This window comes from Aplidium turbinatum, chromosome 4 (genome assembly GCF_918807975.1).
Source record: "Aplidium turbinatum chromosome 4, kaAplTurb1.1, whole genome shotgun sequence".
Classification (NCBI taxonomy): domain Eukaryota; kingdom Metazoa; phylum Chordata; class Ascidiacea; order Aplousobranchia; family Polyclinidae; genus Aplidium; species Aplidium turbinatum.
The window spans coordinates 10,261,768-10,282,288 of NC_137475.1; the positions used below are offsets into that span (position 1 = coordinate 10,261,768).

At 37.5% G+C, this 20,521-nt stretch overlaps 1 protein-coding gene across 1 annotated transcript in view; it reads left to right on the forward strand.

Moving 5' to 3' along the window:
- Nucleotides 1-20,521, forward strand: part of LOC145768890 (uncharacterized) — a 50,156-nt gene that overhangs the window by 21,319 nt on the left and 8,316 nt on the right. Inside the window, exons 29-51 of the mRNA XM_082580496.1 lie at nucleotides 968-1,021; nucleotides 1,230-1,283; nucleotides 2,172-2,225; nucleotides 3,756-3,845; nucleotides 6,755-6,808; nucleotides 11,791-11,844; nucleotides 12,315-12,368; nucleotides 12,684-12,845; nucleotides 12,924-13,031; nucleotides 13,493-13,600; nucleotides 14,563-14,616; nucleotides 15,009-15,062; nucleotides 15,401-15,454; nucleotides 16,132-16,185; nucleotides 16,497-16,550; nucleotides 16,908-16,961; nucleotides 17,408-17,461; nucleotides 17,852-17,905; nucleotides 18,140-18,193; nucleotides 18,611-18,718; nucleotides 18,832-18,939; nucleotides 19,857-19,910; nucleotides 20,220-20,282. Of these exons, the coding sequence (XP_082436622.1) occupies nucleotides 968-1,021; nucleotides 1,230-1,283; nucleotides 2,172-2,225; nucleotides 3,756-3,845; nucleotides 6,755-6,808; nucleotides 11,791-11,844; nucleotides 12,315-12,368; nucleotides 12,684-12,845; nucleotides 12,924-13,031; nucleotides 13,493-13,600; nucleotides 14,563-14,616; nucleotides 15,009-15,062; nucleotides 15,401-15,454; nucleotides 16,132-16,185; nucleotides 16,497-16,550; nucleotides 16,908-16,961; nucleotides 17,408-17,461; nucleotides 17,852-17,905; nucleotides 18,140-18,193; nucleotides 18,611-18,718; nucleotides 18,832-18,939; nucleotides 19,857-19,910; nucleotides 20,220-20,282 (1,611 nt within the window). The remainder of the gene's footprint in view (nucleotides 1-967; nucleotides 1,022-1,229; nucleotides 1,284-2,171; nucleotides 2,226-3,755; nucleotides 3,846-6,754; nucleotides 6,809-11,790; nucleotides 11,845-12,314; nucleotides 12,369-12,683; nucleotides 12,846-12,923; nucleotides 13,032-13,492; nucleotides 13,601-14,562; nucleotides 14,617-15,008; nucleotides 15,063-15,400; nucleotides 15,455-16,131; nucleotides 16,186-16,496; nucleotides 16,551-16,907; nucleotides 16,962-17,407; nucleotides 17,462-17,851; nucleotides 17,906-18,139; nucleotides 18,194-18,610; nucleotides 18,719-18,831; nucleotides 18,940-19,856; nucleotides 19,911-20,219; nucleotides 20,283-20,521) is intronic.

Consider the following 20,521-nt stretch of genomic DNA (forward strand, 5'->3'; position numbering starts at 1 on the left):
CTGTACTTCAAACCTACAACAATGTTCGCTCTTTTGGGGTATATTTTTTGATGAATATCTCTAGCTGTTCTGGATAACAGAGTTCAAACAGGAAGGACAACCATTGGAGTAGACTTTCGACCTGCTTGTGTGAGAAAAATAATTCCAACAAAAATAATAGTGGGAGGGTGCTATTTTCATTCATGGTCTCATTCATTTTGTGTTAAAGGAAGTATGAATGCAGCATAGTACATGGATATACTGGGTTCCCACTTGAAGCCACAAACTATAGAGAGTAATATAGAGGTTGGAGATAAGCCAATCATACTCCAACTAGATTCAGCCCCCCTGTCATACTGCAAAGAAGATTTATGATTGGACAAATGAAATTCATCAAAAGGTACCCCCATGGCGGGTAGTTTACCGGATATGAATCCAACAAAATGTACACGGGATATTTTGAAGAATGGAATGTATGATGTTCCGAAACCAACAAAATTAAACACGTACAACATTTCATAGATGTCTAAGATCAGTTGAAAGATGAATCAAGGTTTTGTGTGGAGCATTGAACAGCGGTATGCCCGGAAGAATTGTTGCTCAAAACCCCCCTCCCCCCCTGAAAGTGGTCAAACAAAGTATTGCAATGCTTTTTTGTCATTTCATAAGCATTTACTAACTATTAATTTGTGTAGACTTTAATTAGAAAAGAATAAACGTTCTTTTTTTCAAAAATGGCTAATAATTAATTTGTCCGGTACTGTATATCATGTGTAGCTTACTTTGAGACAGGTTACATCAAACCACGACCATATGATTTACTGTAAAAGCCTAGCAACTAATGACACGTTGTTTCCCTCCAAGCTGCAAGGAAGGAAATCTAAAATTGCTACAGCGATTTTATCAGCTATAAGAAGGATTTCGTAACTTTTTGGCGCGCTTGTATTGATGAAGTCTCCTAAAACTAAGGTTGCATGTCTTCATACAGGGACACCCTGGATTTCCAGGGTCACCAGGGCCTATTGGGAGACCTGGAGTTACGGTAAGATTTCTTTGGGTTGCTTTTCAAGTGCTTTTTTTGTTTTTGAACTGCCAACTTTGGCAGGTGTTTCATGTATGAAAACTGCACTCAAAATTGAGTTTCGTACTAGATTTTATGAAACTGATTTAAAATAAGAAGATTTGAGTAGAAATTGAGTAACCCTTATGGCGGTTGTGACTACTGTTAGTGAAGTATTGTATTTTGACAGGGACAAAGAGGCTTATCGGGACAGAAAGGTGCAAGAGGTGAACCAGGGCTATTGGTGAGTTACTAATCACTATCGTATCGCAGCATTCTAATCCCATCAGTGCATTTGTGTTCGACCCTGGTGTCGACGATTAGTTTAAACTTTTGTAGAAGTGATATTTTAACTTCTGTTTTTAGCAACGAGTCAGCTTTTTGCAACTAAAAACCTATTACAACAAATAACATTAGTTATAATTATCTGCACAACTCAATTCTCCCTTGTGGTTCAATCCTGTCATCCAAACAGAGAAAAATAAAGACCAAAGACCGATTGCTTAAATCCCGAGGTGTGCCGTTTGACGGTGCATTTCAAAAAGCAATTCATTTAGTCACACTTAGACGAAATAGTTTACTCGCAGCAAGAAACAAAAAATTGATGTTTCTAACCTCGGTCATCTAGTTTTCGTCAACTTTACAAGGTTCTTATCAAACGAATCAATCAAGAATATGCTGCAAAAGTGGCTTTGACAAACCGATGATGAATACTCACTTAATCAATTGTAAAGATGAGTTAAAGTCTTAGTTCCATGATGACGACTTTAATTCACGAAATAAATATGTGTGACTTCTATAGGGCTGCTGCACGGTAATTAAACCCTTTATCCGTATTTACTTACGAATTGGCAAATATAGTTTCGGGAGAGAGTTTGCTTTTTTATACCAAAGACAGGCAAGACACAACAATAAATATGTAAAATATACTGTTGTAATGCTCAACCCTGTGGTATTGTTGTGTTTTGCCTGTCTTTGGAATTGGCAAATGTTCTGTGTGATGCGCAACATACAGTTACGCGTTGCCTGCAAAAATCCCATGATGCAAAATCGCATGTGCCGTTTGCCCTGTGTCACTTATCAAGATTCTAATTCCTGCTTCTCATTATGCATCATATCCTCTCTCATTCAGGGCCCGAAAGGCGAAGTTGGGATACCTGGTTTGGAAGGAGGTGTTGGTCCTAAAGTGAGTTTCAGTCATCCATAAGCCACATTGTTCATAACCTTTTACTCAGTCTTAAAAACAAATCTTAAGTTCAACGAGATCCAGCTTAGTTTTTGTTTTTTATTTTGCTGAACTCCGTTTGCAAGTTTTAAGGAAACGCTGGTTGGGTTCTTGATAAAGTTTAAACTCACAGTGTTACATTTAATGTGTTTGTGTTAGAAATTTAGACAAAAAAAAGAACTTTTCAAAGTTTTATTGTCTCACCAAGTGTTGATTAGCTATTCCTGTACATGTTACTTATTGAACAAACAGCTACTGTTAATTCGTGAACCTTCAGTATGCTCAGAAATGAAAATACTAGTCCATCATCTCAAAGCAGGCGGTTTCACTAGTTGAACCCTAATCAACATCTACACCTCAAATTGATGATTTCTTAAGTTATTAACTAAGTTGTGGTCAGCAGCTTTAAATTCGTCTCGTATTTTTCCTATGACGGTGCTAAAATTTAGAGTAAACATGAAGAAATGGAGTAATGTGTATTTAACAAATTGATTTTAAAATCGAAATGTTGCATGCCCCAACAGCGGATTTTTTAAGCGGCCGATTAAGTAAACTGTCTGATGAGACAATCGAGCGCTAGTTTGCGCAAAGTTTATCTGTGGATCAGTAATCAGTGATTCTAATCAATGGATTACAGTTAATGTCTTAGAAAAATTGGTTCGCAAAATAAGTTGTTCATTCAGCACATTTGCTTAATTAGTGAATTGTCCACTGTCGGTGCAACGAACTCAGGGATGAACCAACCACAAGTGTTGATTGTAGTGTACACACACACACACACACACACACACCAATGTTGAAATTCTTTTTAGTAAGTCATAACTTTCTGAAATTGTATGAAAAACCTGAATTTGATTAAGAATTTACTCAAATATTACAAAGAATCACAAGCAAATAGGCAGGTTTCATTATTTGGTAAAAACAGCCGTTTGAGGATACAGAAGGCTGATTAAAGACGATTTCCAAAGTTTGAAACCCTGTTAATGCAACCCAACCCCTTTAATAATATGCGTTTTGGAAAAAAAGAAAACAACTTCTTGTAAGTGTTACTGTCACAACAATGCTCAATAAAACGACCCGGCCATGTCATTATCATACATTTTGCTTCAAAGAAGTGTCTTTAAATAATAAAATTATTCTGTTTTTTTCCTGAAATATCCTTCTTACAAACTACACAAATAGACCGTGGTCTGTTACAGTATAAACTGGTTTAAAAGTTATTTAAGTAAATTATTTTAATTTTAGTGTTGTGCATAGGCTACTCACCGCTTCAATTAATAGCTGCAATTTATTTTCTAATCAGTCGCTTGGGCCACTGGTCGCCAAGCTTTAGATTTAACTTGAAAAGCGCAGTCTCTGTGATTACATAAAGCAGATAGCCAACACATTGCAGTATTAGTATTCTGAACTTATTCGTGTATGCAGAACGTAGACCCTGGTTCTTTGCATTTGACGTAAATCTGTCATTATTTTCACTGCATTTTCCAACAGGGTAAAGAGGGCGAGAAAGGGCGAAGGGGTGAGAAAGGCGAAGAAGGAAAAGTGGGTGATAAAGGTTCTGAAGGGAAACTTGGTTTACCTGTAAGTTTGTTGTTATATTTTGAAGATTAAGTTTAGAGTTTTGTTTAATATTCAAGTTTTTAAAATGGTCCTATTGCTTTTCTGCATTAATGTTTTTAATAGTAAGGCTACTTGCATAAAATTTAAGTCATGGTTACTGGCAATAAGTTTTGATAAAAACATGACGTTTTCGATAAAAGTCGTAAATTTTACAAAAAGAAAACTGCACCAGCGTTTGCTGTTTTATAGAACGGCATGTAGCTTTTAAAGATCAAGGATGTCGTATTTTCTCTTATTTCCAACTTAAGGCATTTCGTATTCTCAAAAAAGCTCCCAAAATGGAAAGTTAGATCGTGACACTGTCGACTTTCGCAGCTTTTAACAAGGATATTGTTTTTCTTCCTGATTTCCCACTTGAGTTTTTCCTTCATCTAAAAAAAAAAACGATTGGAAAGTTAGGGCGTGGCACCGCCAATTTTCACAGCTTTTATCGAGGTTGCTCATGTCATGACTTGTCTTCCGTTTTGTGAGATTGCATTCGCTTGAGGATGATGCGTCATCTCAGAAAAACAACGTTCTATTTACTCCTTTAGACTAGAGACCAATAACAAGCTACAGCTACTGTAGCAGTTGACAATCTGAGATTTGCGTGAGTTTTGTTCGGATTTTCCTTCACAGAATTTATGCATTCTGAGTTGTGAGTGCTTCAGAGTTTTCAACTTTGAAGCTCTGAACAAATTCGGTCAGATTTAGTCCGTAGATTTCTGTACACGGCAATTCGCTTTGGTCGACTTAAAAACGTTTCACAAAAACTTTGTGTCAGAGATTTACTATACGGCGTAAAACATCTGCAAATACGATTGTCTGTTTGCATAATTATAATGCTTACCATGCTATTATCCAGTTGCAAATTATCTTTATTCTCTATCCTGTGGTTGCCCGGCAGCTTGGAGCAGCGTGCAAACTACACGTTTATGGCATGCATGGCCTATCACATGACAGTTTCCGCAAATTTCACACACTGTGTTTTATATTTATCATTATTGTGTTATTTTTACACTTTTTTTCTCCTGGACTTGAAGCCACTGTGCAGCACAATCCATATCGCTTTCCCTGTCTTCGTCTTTATTGAAAATATTTTGCGCAGTACATCATTGGAAGCAGTGTCTAGGTTTATTTTGAGCTTTGCAGCTGCTATTGAGTAGCTGTTGTTGTATGTAGGGAAGTGTATGACTCAATCCATGTTAAATTTGAGCAAATGCTGCTTCCAGTATCCATGCCGTTGTTCACAGTATTTACTGTTGATGAGTTTTCCGAGGCATATGTCCAAGATAAAGGAAAAGCTATCTAGTTTGTCTTTCTACCATCCAGCTAATCCGCCCCCCTCTTGTACATAGAAACCGTTTTTTTTATTGTCCTATGTTATGCCTTGCATAGTCATTTTATTTTGCGCCCATTGCCACAACATACAGTACAAGGCGATTCAAAGAAGCAGTGCAACACCGCACGCAGCTGAAGCAGCGAAGGAACATGTAGTCAAGTCAGCGGCTCCCTGTATTGTTGACAGAAGCAGAGGCTTTCTCATAACTTTACTGTTTTACTTTGCGGCATAAGAATGCTAAACCTTCATGTCTCCAGTTCCTTCCAAAAGCATTTGTAGCAAAACAATTCCCGATTTGCAAGTTTTGCGATGAAACAACAGAATTTTCACAAAACATGTATTTCGTAACTAGTTTTCATGTTTTTATGCGAAGTAAGATTCCGTATTGTAAGTTTTTTTCACACGTCAATGAATATTGGCTGGTTGAAACTATTTTGAATAGTTTGTATGTTCTATTTCGGTCGTAGATTGCTATTTCTCTTGCATCTAATTGGGCAAAAAGAACATACTGTATTATTGTTTCTATTCAGCAACTCCGTATTCACTGGCTTGTAGGGCGCAGTAACACTGGAAACGAAAGCGCTTTGTGTTATTGAGGGCAAGCTAAACAACGGAAAACTCAAAAATGAATTTCACGCTTTGCTGAAAGTTGGCCAAAAACAACAAAAATTCACTAAACTCTTTAATTTACAAAAAAAAGCTACACGCTTTTTATTATCAAATTTTGCACCATCAGATCCACATTGCAATTTTGGGAAGTTAAGAAAAACCACATGCATGGCATAACTATGCTTCTAGTAAAGGAAATATGAGAGGGGGTCATATTTGGCCCCGCTTTGAGGAGCGAAAGGTTAAAAAGGTTTTTAAAGTTGAGCCAAAAATATCCGCTTTTAGCTCTGTTGAATATCGGGATGGTGCAATATCTTCGGGTTCATATAGTGAGAGAGCTCTGGAAGCCTCACTGAAAGTTTATAAAACAATGAAGTTGCTTTAAATTCTACAAAAGATATTAAAGTTTTGTTATTTGAATGTTACAGTATCAGAATTTTGGTTTGATCTCAATATTTGATTAGCACCATTTTTGCTCTTCCTCACGTTGGTGTCAAGTTTGCGGCTTCAAGCGACTGGCATCAAGCAAGTCCAAACATCGATCTGATTGCTCGTTTACCTTTCAATCAATTGAAGTCTTGCTTGCACTTGAACTTATTGTTGGGGCGACTATCGCACGGTTTTTCAAAAAGTAAACGTGATCTACAGTACACTCTAAAAGAAAACACTTAACCTTGACAATCAGCCATCTTTGTTAGTTATTTTCTGTGATGAGCTCTTCGATGTCAAGAAGACTGGCCACCTTGTGTTATTGTTTTGTTGATTCAAATCTCCGCCAGCCAGCGGAAGTGTTTCATGACTAAGTACTAAGTAGGCCCTGCGATAAACATTGAATCATACCAGTCATGCCCTTTTGGTATGTTGTTATTGAAATTTCTCATATTCATCAGCACTCATTGCAAAAGTTACCACATGAAGTTACCAACATGTAACTTTGCAGGGTTCAAAAGGTCACCCCGGTGCAGAAGGAGAAAAGGGACCGATTGGATATTCAGTAAGTTTTCGTAAAATCACACCAGAAAGCTGATAAAAAAATTTTTTTCAACTTCTCATAAAATAAATAAAATCTTGATAGAAAAATTAACTTGTCACTTCGATGCATAGACTCCTTAAGTAAAGGACTGGAATGTTGTGATCTCGGGGTTTGTAACTTGAGTCTGAAGGATTAACTTGAGTCCTGTCTAAAAAGACTTCTACAGAAGCTAGAAACACAATCTTGGATTCCATATTAGGGTTTTTGAGGATGGCGAGTTCAATAGTGTTACTTTCAAAACCATCTGAGGTCATTTTTGAGGTCAAAATATTATATTTTAAGGTCAAATTACAGAATTTTGGTCATTTTTGCCCATTTTTGCGTCTATCTAAATCGTAAAGCAAAACTGTTTGAAAGAAACCTGTGACGAAATATGCTATTACATAAACATCATATGTATTTCTCAACACTATGGCTATTATCTAAAGCAGGGCTTCCCAAACTTTTTTGCTCGCGACCCCTTTTAATCTCCTAAAACTTTTCGCGACCCTTCACGGTTAAAATGATAAATACTGCGAAATATAGCCTACATTTGTAGTATTGATGGAAAGGTTTTCAAATGAAAACTTAAAACAAGCTAACGGTACTCAATGACTGTTAGGACTTTACAGTTTACACGCAGCCTACTGGAAACAAAACAAAGAATCAAACACATTTAATGCTGGTATGGCTCAATTGGCTAATGCTGGTCCCAAGGCGGTTTCAATGTTGCTTAGGTTTGATGGTATCTGCTCATCAACGTTAAAAACTCTAACTCGCACAAATTGTCGTCGTAAGCTCCAGCTTGTGTCCGAGCATTGGTTTTATTTCCAGTCGGGTGTGGCTTTGGAGGCCTACTCTACAGTGGAAAAGACGTGTCACATTGTATGATCTTTGTAATTGCGCCATTGGTGAGACGATCCTCTCAACGAGTACCCAGCATTTGCCTCAGTTTCCTCTGCTGGAAATTTTCAAGAAAAAGTCAAAACAAAGGACAGGGGTGCGGTTAGGCCTACTGCTGAATCAGGTCATGGTAGCCTACATATTCCGCTCCAACGTTAAGCCAAAAAATGTGAAGGTTTTTTTGCATAAAATTTATAAATTTCCACAAAATTTAAACTTTAAATCAGAAGATAGATTAGTAATTTCTTTTTGAGAGAAGTGCTCGGTAGGTTAGCTAGGCTACTTTGTTTTTGCATTGCAAATACGTTTTGGATTCAATATAATTTGGTATTGTCAGATTCTGGAAAAAAATACTTCTGAAACTGTCAAAAAACTGTTAATAACATTTGATCTCACATCATTGTTAACCAAACACTATTCAGTAAATGAGAACATTTCAAATGAATCATTTTCAACTTCTTGTTTCCAGACGTATAATGTGTTGATGAACGCTTTAATTTTAGATTTCAATGTAAAACAAATGTAAAAACATAGATGTTTTCTCCATATAGGGACAAATTAAGTTCGTTCAGTTAAGAAAATCTGATAAATAGCTTAATTTTACGAACCAGATGTCATTGCGAAAATGGTGGGCAATGTCTGCAATTTTTTTCGTTGGAAAGTCACGACTTCATTTTTCAACACTAATAACCTTTTTAGCTTCAACTTTTGAAAGCCATCTTACTTCACATTGCAATAAAAGGGTTTTGAATTTCGATTCCATTTTACCACACCAATTTGCGAAAATACGCGTACTGGGTGCGTTACTCTCAACGTGTTTGGTTACAATTAATAACTTGCACAGAAGTGTTAATATGCAGTACTTTGAGTAAAATTGGCACACTCTTTGCGACCCCTAAAGTTCGTTACGCGACCCCTTGCGGGGTCGCGACCCCCAGTTTGGGAAGCCCTGATCTAAAGGAGTTTATGATTACAATATAATACACAAATTGACAATACATAGGCTAACAAGATGACACCATAATAGACAATGTAGCCTACATTAGTTGGAAAGCTTTTCTTGCCTCCTGAGGCATCCCAAAAACTTTTCTTTGTCACTTACATTGAGGGCATAAGCTTTCAATAGAATGTTAGCTAAAGTAGTACAAGCAGCATTATTACTAGCTAAAGGTGTATCTACAAAAGATAACAACTCAGCAAAATGAAACCGGCAACGTATTTCGGTCTTGTCATGCAAATTACAGGCATTATGTACAGAAGCTTTGTACAAAGCAAAATAAGTACAAAAGCAAGTAGGAAGCTTTGTACTCATTGCCATTTACGACGAATGAGAGTGTCTGACCACCAACAGTAATCCAGTTGTTGCGAATATTTTTGAAGATGTGCACGTAATCGTAAACTAAGAACATAGATTGCTCTTGATCTGACAATCCTTGACAACTTCCTGGTCCTCCAAGTTTTGAATATACACTGCGGTTGGTACTGCAATTGTCACATATCAAAGAAATTATAGTACCGCCAGCACCAACTACAGCTAAGGCAGCTTCGATAAGGAGTTCCTTTAGCTGATCGGCAGTTAATTTTTTGCAGGGCAAAACGCGTAGAATATAGCGCGGACCACTGAAATGACAAGCAATCTCAACAACCATAGCATGTGAAGCAAGCATTTCATCCTCACCACCCGCTGCTGCATTTTCAGCAAATCCTAGAACATGCCCTCTAGAAAATCGCGATGTCTCGATCAGCTTTTTACCTCATCAAACATTACATTGACCAATCGCTGCTGTGGCTTAAGCTGGTCGAATAAGGTTTTGAGGTTGGAGTCTTGCATACTACTAGCAAGCACCTGTTTTACCTGTTTTGTTGATGGTAGAATTGATTGATTGGTTTATTTTGTTGTGCAATATCATAACAGCAAAATCATTAAATGATGCAGCACGCTTAACGAACACAATTGAAACAAAGAAAAAATATCAAATGTACACTGCATCGTTGAAGTAAGTAAATCACAACGGGAAGCTGCGAAGTGACCATGACTGTCTTCGAGTCAAGCAGCCACCCTCAGCCAAGTCGATGATAAACATTTAGTAAACATTACACTTAAAATTATTCTGCAATTAGATAGTTTTTGTAAAGTTTTTTAAATGAGTAAAAAAAATTTTTTTAATATCTAGTGGGATTGAGTTCCTTATTTTTACTCCACTATACTTGATGCTTCGTTGAAGTTTTGTAGTAGCATACAGAGGAACAAAGTAATTATCATTTTTGATTGAACATCTAGTTGAGCGATTATGAACGTTTGATGTTTTTTTGAAGCAATTCGAAAAAGTCCAGGGTAAAGAATTATGGTTATATTTAAACATTAATTTAGCAATTTCTAGTTTGTAAATGTCTTTTATTTTTAGAACTTTTACCTGCTTGAAGTAAGGCGTAACGTGTTCTGACCACAACCCTCCAGCAACTATTTTTATTGCTTTGTTTTGCAACTTTTGTAGTTTCTCGATATATGCTTTGTATGTAGAGCCCCAAATGGCTATTCCATTCATAATATGTGGGTGTATGAGCGAATAATATAACTGCAGTCTAGCATTGAAAGGAAGAAAGTGTTTAAGTTTCGACAAATACCAACAGATCAAGCAAGTTTAGATCTAAGAGCATCAATGTGAGGTTCGAATGAGAGCTGTTTATCAATTATTATTCCAAGATACTTAGCGTGGTTGACGGTTTCTAGCTCAACAGCCCTATAGAAAACATGGAATTCATCAAATTTGTTGTAGCTTTTTTTAGGAGGAATTACTAATAGATTGGATTTAGAGGCATTAATGGTCAATTTGTTGGCATTAATCCAACCTTCTACAGCAGCTAATTCAGCATTAAGTTTGGTTTGCAATAAATTTAAGTTATCAGCTTTAACTATGAGACATGTATCGTCCGCAAACAACCTTGGCATTGTCGACATGCTGTTTGGTAGGTCATTTATGTAAATTAAAAACAAGAGTGGACCTAGAGTTGAACCTTGAGGAACACCATACTGGATAGATTGCTGTGTGGAAGTATCTTGATCAATCGCAACATATTGTTTACGGCCATTCAAGTAAGACGAGAGAAGATCGTTTGCAACTCCACGGACACCATAGTGGTCAAGCTTCCGCAAGAGCCGTTTATGGCATACACAGTATCAAATGCTTTTTTTAAGTCGAGGAAGGCAAATCCTGTGAAATCATTGTTCTTTATTTGTTTGTAGTTCGTATTTGTTCGTTGTAAAATGATTAAGCCGGATCGACGAATCATTTCGTGAGCACTGAGTGATATGTTGTAAAGCTGAATTGCGAAAATCATAGTGTCGGTATCAAATCGGCAACGAGTGGAAAGCTGCAACATAAGACGCAGCTTAAATCCCTAGGGGCTATGATTTCAGTAAATTGTTACGTCACGAAAGCTTAGAACCGCAATGTTTTGTAAGGGCATATGAAATCACCAAAATATTTCCCAAAATAAATAAAAATAACTTCAAAGAACTTACGCAGTGTAGAGAAAATACCTTACACAATAGGTGCAGTAGGTGCACATTATCATATTTCGTCACAGACTTCTTTTAAACAGTTTTGCTTTACGATTTAGACGCAAAAATGGGCAAAAATGACCAAAATTATGTAATTTGACCTTAAAATATAATATTTTGACTTTGAAAATGACCTCACATGGTGTTGAAAGTAACACTATTGAACTCGCCATCCTCAAAAACCCTAATATGGAATCCAAGATTGTGTTTCTAGCTTCTCTAGAAGTCATTTTAGCCAGGACTCAAGTTAATCATTCAGACTCAAGTTAATCATTCAGACTCAAGTTACAAACCCCGAGATCGCAACATTCCAGTCCTTTACTTCAGGAGTCCATGCTTCGATGGCTTGTACGAGGTAGGCTTTCTTGAACGAGGTAGACTTTGGCGGCTCGTGTGAGAGGAAGCAGATCACGTTTGTCAGTGTCATTGTAGTTTTCAATTTGCAATCAAAGATCATCTATCAAAAGCCTTGATTATTATCGTAGCCTATATTTTTTAGGGTGAACCTGGTCCTGTTGGCCCCGAGGGCAACGCTGGTGCTCCAGGAGAAACTGTAAGTATTACCATGCAAATACATGGCGTCATTTTAAGTTTGTTTAACCTAAGTACAGTAGCCCACATAGCCTGAGAAGAAAATTTGTTATTGACTTGCGAATGCAACGAATACAGCTGTGATGAGAATACAATCCTTTTACTAGAAAGAGTTGCAGCAGAGTCCGGGTCGAGTTTGGTTCGATTGTTAGGCTATTTAGAGAAGGTTTCGCATTCGGATATTTTTATGCTATCACATAACCCTGTCTAGAGCTGTAGTCTGGAGATTTTGACCTGTTCCAAGTCAAAGAGTGTTTTAATGCTTGAGAGTTATAATCATACACGTTCAGTCCAACTCCGTAACCCGGATTACGATGCCATTAAAACAGACGCGAAAATATTAAATTATGTGACTTGCTTGCCAAGTGTATGACAGTGTTGCCAGTTCTAGAAGTTTTTTTTAAATAACATTTTGCTCTCAAACTTTTTAAGGGCGTTGACGGTCAACCTGGAGTTCCAGGGGAACCCGGAGAAAATGGACCTCAGGTAAGTCATATCTCGTCCTTTTACCATTTATATGACCTGTAATCGAAATGTTATGTCGCCTACAATTGTATATACAGTATGTCCATGGGCCCTATGCGAACTGTGACAGCTTATACGTTGATGTGTGTTGAAATTGAAATATATAACTTTTCTAAAGAGTGTAATGAAAACGCAGATTTATACGTTTGCATTGTGTAAGCAGAACTCAGTATAAAAAGTGCTTAACTTTTATTCATCTTATTATCAAATACTGCCGTAAATTTATTAAACGTAGATAATGTTTGCCGCAACTTCACACAACTTGTTTATGTTCAGGGAGAAAAGGGAGAGATGGGCGAGGAAGGAATTTTGGGGCGTCAGGGCATACCTGGGGTGATTGGTCCTCCAGGTGAAGAAGGAAAAAGTGGTGCAGACGGTGTGAAAGGTCAAGCTGGTGGACCTGGGATTTCAGGAGCTGCTGGTCAAAAAGGAGCAAAGGTAGGACATGGAAAATATTTTTCACTTTGTTTCCACCAAGTCAGGGGTGCATCAAGTTTATTCACATGCTAATTACAGGGCCCCGAGGGAGACGTTGGTTCGAGAGGGTTGCAGGGAATCCAAGGAGTTCAAGGATTACCCGGAAAAGGCGGAAAAATCGGAACAAGAGGAGAAACCGGACTAAAGGTAACGCTTTTTTCCGGTTGGTTTATGAAAACTCATTTGAGCAACGTATCTGGCGTTGTAATTTTTTGCAAATGCATTTGACTAAGGCATACCAAGTTTCGTTCGCTGTACCATTATCGCAATGCAACCTTCAGCGTAAACTTTGGTGGAACAAATCTCATTAGCAAATATCGCACTTTCTAGCACTGACGAGTCTTGCGTTAACAGTTCTTGTGCTACTGGGAAGCTCGCTATTGACTCGACACGCAAGGTTGCAACCTCTGCACCTATGCCAAAAGGCACTGCAGTTGAATTTGTTACGTTGCTTTGGCACAGTTATGAGTGCTAGAAAAGTAGCAAAATTTCATATCCACGCAATAAGACTTGGCCAAAGACAAGTTGCTCGTAATTCATGAATTATTTTACCTTTTATCTTCATTTATAAAAGTAAAGAAACTTTAAAGTTAACTTGCTTCTTATAGGGTGAAGCTGGATCTTCTGGAAAAGTTGGGCTTCCAGGGCAACGAGGTGAAAAAGGAGAGAAGGGGTTGGCAGGGGCTGATGGAAAAAGGGGCGAACGTGGGGTCACGGTTAGTAGAACGATATTTGTGGCCAAAGCGCGATGCATTCTATGTGAACTACACCTCTCGACGTGCAAAAATTTTTGTACTCTTTACACTACGGAAAAATAAACCTGTTTTGTATAAACAGTAGGCTATACATTTCTTAAGCCTGGTGATTGCTTAATAAAATGGGTTTTCAACTTATTAAGCATCAGGGCCAATATTTCACAAAGGACTCTTACATGTGATTTTACCTCTCAGTTATGAGCACTACACATTTAAGAAACGCAAGTAATTGGTATGCGTTGATGCGTTGGTATGCGTACGACACGTTTTAAAAATGTAAGATAATTACTATACACGAGTGTGACCATTTCAATTTTCGTCATATGCAACCGTTGAATGAAAATGAAAATATGGTACCTTCCGCATAGCAAGCCCTGCCACTCCAGCAATTATGTCCGCTTATACTGAAAGCTTGTGTGATCTTAGAAAGATTGATTGAAATCAATTGTTCACAATTTTACATCGAATACAATAGATTGAGTTTTGCTTGTAGCAGCATCATGATCGATGTTTGCATCACAATGTAGTTTTATGTGCGGTTTTAATTTGAACAAATAGAGTTTTTGAAGTTGATCTTCAAATGCTTTTAAACCAAAGGCAGGCAAGACACAACAATACCACAGGGTTGAGCATTACAACAGTATATATTTTTTACATATTTACAAAATAGTTTAACATTGTAAATATGTAAAAAATATATACTGTTGTAATGCTCAACCCTGTGGTATTGTTGTGTCTTGCCTGCCTTTGGTATAAAAAAGCAAACTCTCTCCCGAAACTATAAATGTTTTTAAAGTTTACCTCTTATTAACACAGTTTTATTTTTCTACAGATTTACTTATAGAGAGAAGGGTGTAGGTTACGATTCTTGGTACTGTTTCAGAAACTTTGCTTTTTACCTGTAAACTTTCGTTTTGTTTAAGGGACCAGCAGGAGACAGAGGTCCTGATGGCCCAATTGGAGACAAAGGGTATATTGTAAGTATTCGTATTAAAGAAATAACACAATGTATTCGATTAAAATGTGTTCACCACTTTGTAACTTTGTCAGAAACCTTGGTGTATTTGGAAGCACGTAACTGTGGCAAAATGGCGTAAGTAAGGGATGTATCTTTCTCCGATTATCCTGCAGACTCGGGTTCGATACCTGTACAGCTCAGCCACCAATCGATTTACTCAGCAATTGAAGGGTATAACCTTATTTTGCGAAAGTAGAGACGAAGTGAAGAGAAACTTGACTTTCTTCTATCATCGTTGCCAATAGTCGATTTCATCAAAATCTTAATCAAACATGGGACATGCGTTTCATCTTGGATGCAAACTTGGCTCTTACTTGTATTCGTATAAATACTTTTACTTTTTACAACCAGGGTTTGCATGGAGCTCAAGGATCAGAGGGAAAACCTGGAGAGAAAGGTGTAAAGGTACTTTGTGTGACAATGTGTAGTAGTGATATAAAAGTTTCGTTTGTCGTTTTTCTTACCTCTAAAAACAGTTAATCAAGCATGTCTGTCCTTTTTGCAGTAAGTTTGTGGAATAAGTTTATCATTTTTCTTTGCTTCGAAGTTTAGATTGGGCAATGACTCTGTTGTCCATTATCTCTTCACAGACCGATAAATCGAACGAGTGATATTAAGAAACATAATAGTAATAGAATTAAACACCAAGACGCATTTTATTTATGTTCTTTTAACATCTCGTAGCGTTGAAATAACACAAAATCAATAAGAGTTCCGTGTGTCAATTTTGCTTTTGATTTCAGGGAGTGGAAGGAGATTCCGGTCCTAGAGGGGCGAATGGAAAGCAAGGGATTCCGGTAATGCAGCAATAATATTATGGTTACATTTTTTGTTTACACCAACTAATATAGACAATGGTTCTATATTAATTAATGTAAACAAAAAATTTGTGTATGGTTCAAGAAAATTACTTCTTCACCAAAATTGTACTACCAACTAATATGTTTCCGCGACTGGAATTTAGTACCATACCGTAATTGTGGCCATGTCTACGACATAACCACATTCTTATCTTGAAGTATACCCACCGCTGCGCATAGGAAAGAACACAATCCGTATCACTTTTTAAAGCTTTTAATATCATTCCACAGCGTGGGACCTAAGTAGAACCGAATACCGGCCTGCGACCTACAAGAGGCAATAGAAGGAAAACCATCCAAGTCATTGAATTATGAGAGTGGTTATGGACTTATGTCTTACTTATATATCGTTTTCACTACGTTTTATTTAATCTATAAAACGATAGTGGAGAACATGCTACTTAAATTCTGAAAATGCTATTTTTGTCGAATAGCCCAGTTTCAATTTTCTTCAAATACCTTTTAGAAAATGTCCTTATGGTACTTGTGCAAACACAGCTTTTTCTTGGAGCTTTTCTTCTTTCCTTGCAATAACCTTTGATGTAAAATTAACATAACAAAACTTAGCTAACACGTTTTTTAAAACATAACTTGACCTATAAACACGGATGTAGGGAAAGTCTGGAAGCAGTGGAGAGAAAGGTTCAGAGGGAAATCCTGGAAAGAAGGTAGTGTTCGAAGTTTAGTAATTTTTTGTTGATTAGATGTCAACCGACGTTCGTTCTTAACGTGAAGAAAACATGAGCGTGTGAAGCAGGTCCTTACACAGTCAGTAGATTGGCTCGTTTTGTTTTAGAAGTAAATAACTGTAAAAAAGGGACTGATTTGCGTGGAAGGGAACGGTTTTCTTCGTAAAACTGAATTGTTAAAAGCTTAAGGTCTAGTTTCAACAGTTACCTGGAAAATTCACTTTCATACTCCGCTGGGTTTCTTTTTGATAAGGTCAAAATTGTGAAAATCAACAGATGTTTTCATTAAGGGAATTCATGGACCCTCTGGTTTGAGAGGAGAGCAAGGCTCAAAGGGGCGAACGGTGAGTGACAAGTATTTAAAGTAACTCTTTGTACATATTCAAATTGAAATATTCAATTCCATCATAGTATTCCTTTGACGCCCAATTGGAAAGCTATTATAGATAACGTTTGAATATTTTCATTTGGCAGGAAGGATATGTAAGCAAATCGTTTAATTTCAATATTTAAATATAGTTTGAAAAGCCCAGATGCAATTTTAGCCTTTACATTTAGAAACTAGAATCAGTTTTGAGCTGCACGTGCCATCACTAGAGAAAACAATTTACACCAGAGGTTCGCCTTGCAAACTGGTGTTGGAAGACGAATGAGTGAAAAGATGGGTTTGTTTCAATTCATGTGTTATTATGTTTATCCAGGGTCATATTGGAGTGCAAGGGGTTGATGGCGATAGAGGAGTTCCAGGAGAACCGGTAATAATAATTTACTTTGTGCCATAGTTCAAGATATGACGTATGTTTCATCGGCTTCTTAAAGATAACTGAGGAATTGCATCGAAATAATTACAATTCTTAGAAGTGCAACTTTTATATGGTAACTTAAACATTTTAGGTGGTTCAGATGACATGCGCTAGCCTAACACGCGATCCTGAAATCAGCGATATAAGTTTTATTTTGATGTTTTGTCACTGAAAACGACAGAATGTTGAAGCTTTTTCATTTTATGTGTATAAATAATGCCTGCGGTGTTGTACCGTATTCTATAATTTTAACATGTGGTATTCCTTTGCATTATTTTACTACTGAAGTTGGTGGTTGCTACAAAGTCGACAATGGTGGTTGGTTGCTGCAAACTGGTGGTTGCTGGTTGTTGGTTGCTGCAAAGTCGACAACCTTGAAACTTTACTCGTGCATTTAGGGCTCGTCTGGCAGAGAAGGTCTCAAAGGGCCCCCAGGCAAACCAGGAGAATATGTAAGTGCTAGATCAGTGGTGTAGCCTTTGTTTGTGCTTCATGCCATTAGTACTTCCTGGTACAACATTTTTAAATGTTGTAGCTACATTTTCCAATATTGCTAAGTTATAAGATTGTTATTTTTTTCATTATTATTGTTAATATTAGGCTACTATTATTATTATTATTATTGTTATCATTGCTAATAGTTATATCGAAGTAAATTGTTAAAGTAACCTACAATGCTAAGAAAAGTGTTTGTGCAAATGTCAGTTTTTAAAACTAAAGTTGTGGATACGTCTGCAAACCAAAGACAGCTAAAGTCTGCAAAGCAGTAGTAGAAAAATGCTTTCAGTAATAGAGATTTGGTTTTGAAAGTAACTTTTTATTTTTTGCTGAAATCACTTCAGGGAAGAGCAGGATTGCGAGGAAAGCGCGGAAAACACGGACCACTTGGACCTAAAGTAAGTGCACTAAAAGTCGAATTAAATAGTCCAACGCCGTTTGAACAGGTCAAACTGTTAGAAACATTTTGGTGGAAAATTGTGGATTGCTCTTCATAAATAGCAATCAGATGCATCAGAGTATTCAACATATGGGCAACAGATGTTGTGAGCGGTTTCTCAGTGTTTGTATAAACACAATTGTTAATAATTCCGGTGAGAAGCAAAACGATTAAAGTATGAAATTTCTTATAGGGCAACAAAGGAATGCTTGGGTCTTCTGGTCGCGACGGAATGAGGGGTGACAGGGTGAGAATTTGCAACTATACTTAACACACTACATATGTGCATTCTTGCATGTGGCGATGGAGTTAAGAGGAAAACTGTTACTGCCATGGTAACGTGTTCTGTTACTCAACAAAGTGTGTCCAAGGTCTTCACTGACGATTTTCTAACTAGGTTTCAACTTATTAAATCTACTCAGTTTGAGACGGAATTTTGGATTTTTGCTTTCTTACCTACTTTATGTAACCGTTTTTTATTTTGATTCGGAAGCATCTCAAACCAGCCACTTTACTACGTTTTTTAAATGAAACGGTACTTCATACAGAAACACACAACGATCTTGAATTTGTTCAGCGAAACGCAATACTGTCCTTGCAGATGCGGCACGGTTTCGACATCAACCAACAAGTGAAAATATTTTACTATTTGTATTACATTTAGGGGTCTGTTGGAGAGCAGGGTATTTCCGGACTTTCCGGTTTACCAGGACCTGATGGGTACATGGGGTTGCGTGGAAATGTTGGTCCCAATGGGGTAATTGGAGAAAGGGTAAGTTGTAAAATAAAAGTTGGTGATGTGAAATGGAAGCCCACTTTCCAAAAACTGTCATATATCACAACATTTTTATTTTAAATTAGTCTCACGCACGTTTTTTTGTTTAGGGCCCCACAGGGCTGCCTGGGCCAAAAGGCCGTACAGGATATATGGGCCCCCCTGGCGCAATGGGGTTAAGAGGAGAGAAAGGCGATGTTGGAATGAAAGGAGTGGAGGTAATGTACAAGTACATACAGTACATATATAGAAGTTTCTGAAAACATGCAAACCTAGCCTTGAAAAACTTAGCCAAAACTAACTTATAAGTAGCATTATAAAAATGCGAAACGAAGACTGTCAAAACCGAACCTCGACCCAGAACGCTCAACACAAGACCCCACAAGAATCGCTCGCTTCAGAGCGCGGCAGTCCCACTGTCGACAAGTACCGTCATCCTACCATCTTACAGCTGAACGCTGAGGGCATCACATCCAGCGAGATTGATGTGATCGAGCAGCTCGCTCAAAGGCAGAGCCCCTCGACCCTTGTTGAAGTGGCGAAGAAGGTTCAAACGGAAAAGAAGAAGACTAGCCTTGGAAAACAATAAGTTCCCTAAACCTGTCAAGGAAACTTTTTTCACGATTTTTTCAGTGTGGCGGATTTTTCAGAACTTTTTAAGATCCCATTAAACGTAAACAAAATTTTAATTTATCTAGAATAGTAGCAGTTGTATTTACTTGGTTTTGTCTGCTTTGTTACTTTCACTTGGTATTGAACACCCTTTTTGTAATGTTAGTAATATTTATTGTGTAGGCCTATGCTGTGTAGATAATATAGTCTAGGTATGAAATACGAACAAGATCCATTGCACTTTACAAGTAATATGAAGTCATGATCTTGCGTCTTCTTAATCTCCTGGATGCAAGTGCGGAGTGCCATAAGGCATCCACAGCTTATATATGAGGTCACTCTTCATGATTTTCCTGCTCACAAAGCTCCTTTGCTAACAAACAGTTTTCTTACTAACTTTTGCTCTCTTGCTTTATAAATTACAACCTATTTGTCCTCTTTGAAAATGTGCTAGAACCTCCCGTTTGTAAAGTGTTTTTGTTAAGGTTCAGATGCAAGTTCAATAACAATACGTCATCTACAGGGGTTAAAAGGCGAACCTGGGTTTAAGGGAATCCCCGGAAACAAAGGACCCATAGTAAGTTTGTTATCTGTAAAATCTCCGTTAGTCTATCATATTAATTGTTTAGATCAGTGGTTCTTAACCTTTTGTCTTGTCGGCACCACCTTGAAGTTACCAACCAGTTCTCACACCCCCTTCTAGGATTGGCTGAAAAGAAATAGTCGCCTACAGTTCGAAATTTTTGTTGAAACCTGGTAAAAACAACTTTGCTTCTTCCGTCGTATTATAACAAACCTTAATTCAGCATCCCCGCACCGCCTAGGAACAAGTCTCGCACCCCTGGTTTAGATAATAGTCTAATCGTAAGCTGGGTTTATGTTTTAGGGGCCAACAGGGGACTATGGTCTTCCGGGACCTAAAGGTGGCAGTGGATATCCTGGAAATGATGTAAGCCGTCTCAATCGTTGTTTGTTTCAATAATTCTGGTTTGAAATTTACGGAATTTGTTCAGTTGGCGTTAAAATTGTTGCCAGTTTGAAGTTTACTTATATCAGGTTCACAAAACTGTGTTATATCTTGTAGAAAATTTGGTTTTGCATATTGATGAGTTGATGCAAAAAAATGGATGTATCATGTGACCAAAACACAAAGTGTGTCGCTGACGATTCCTGACGTTCAAAACAGTT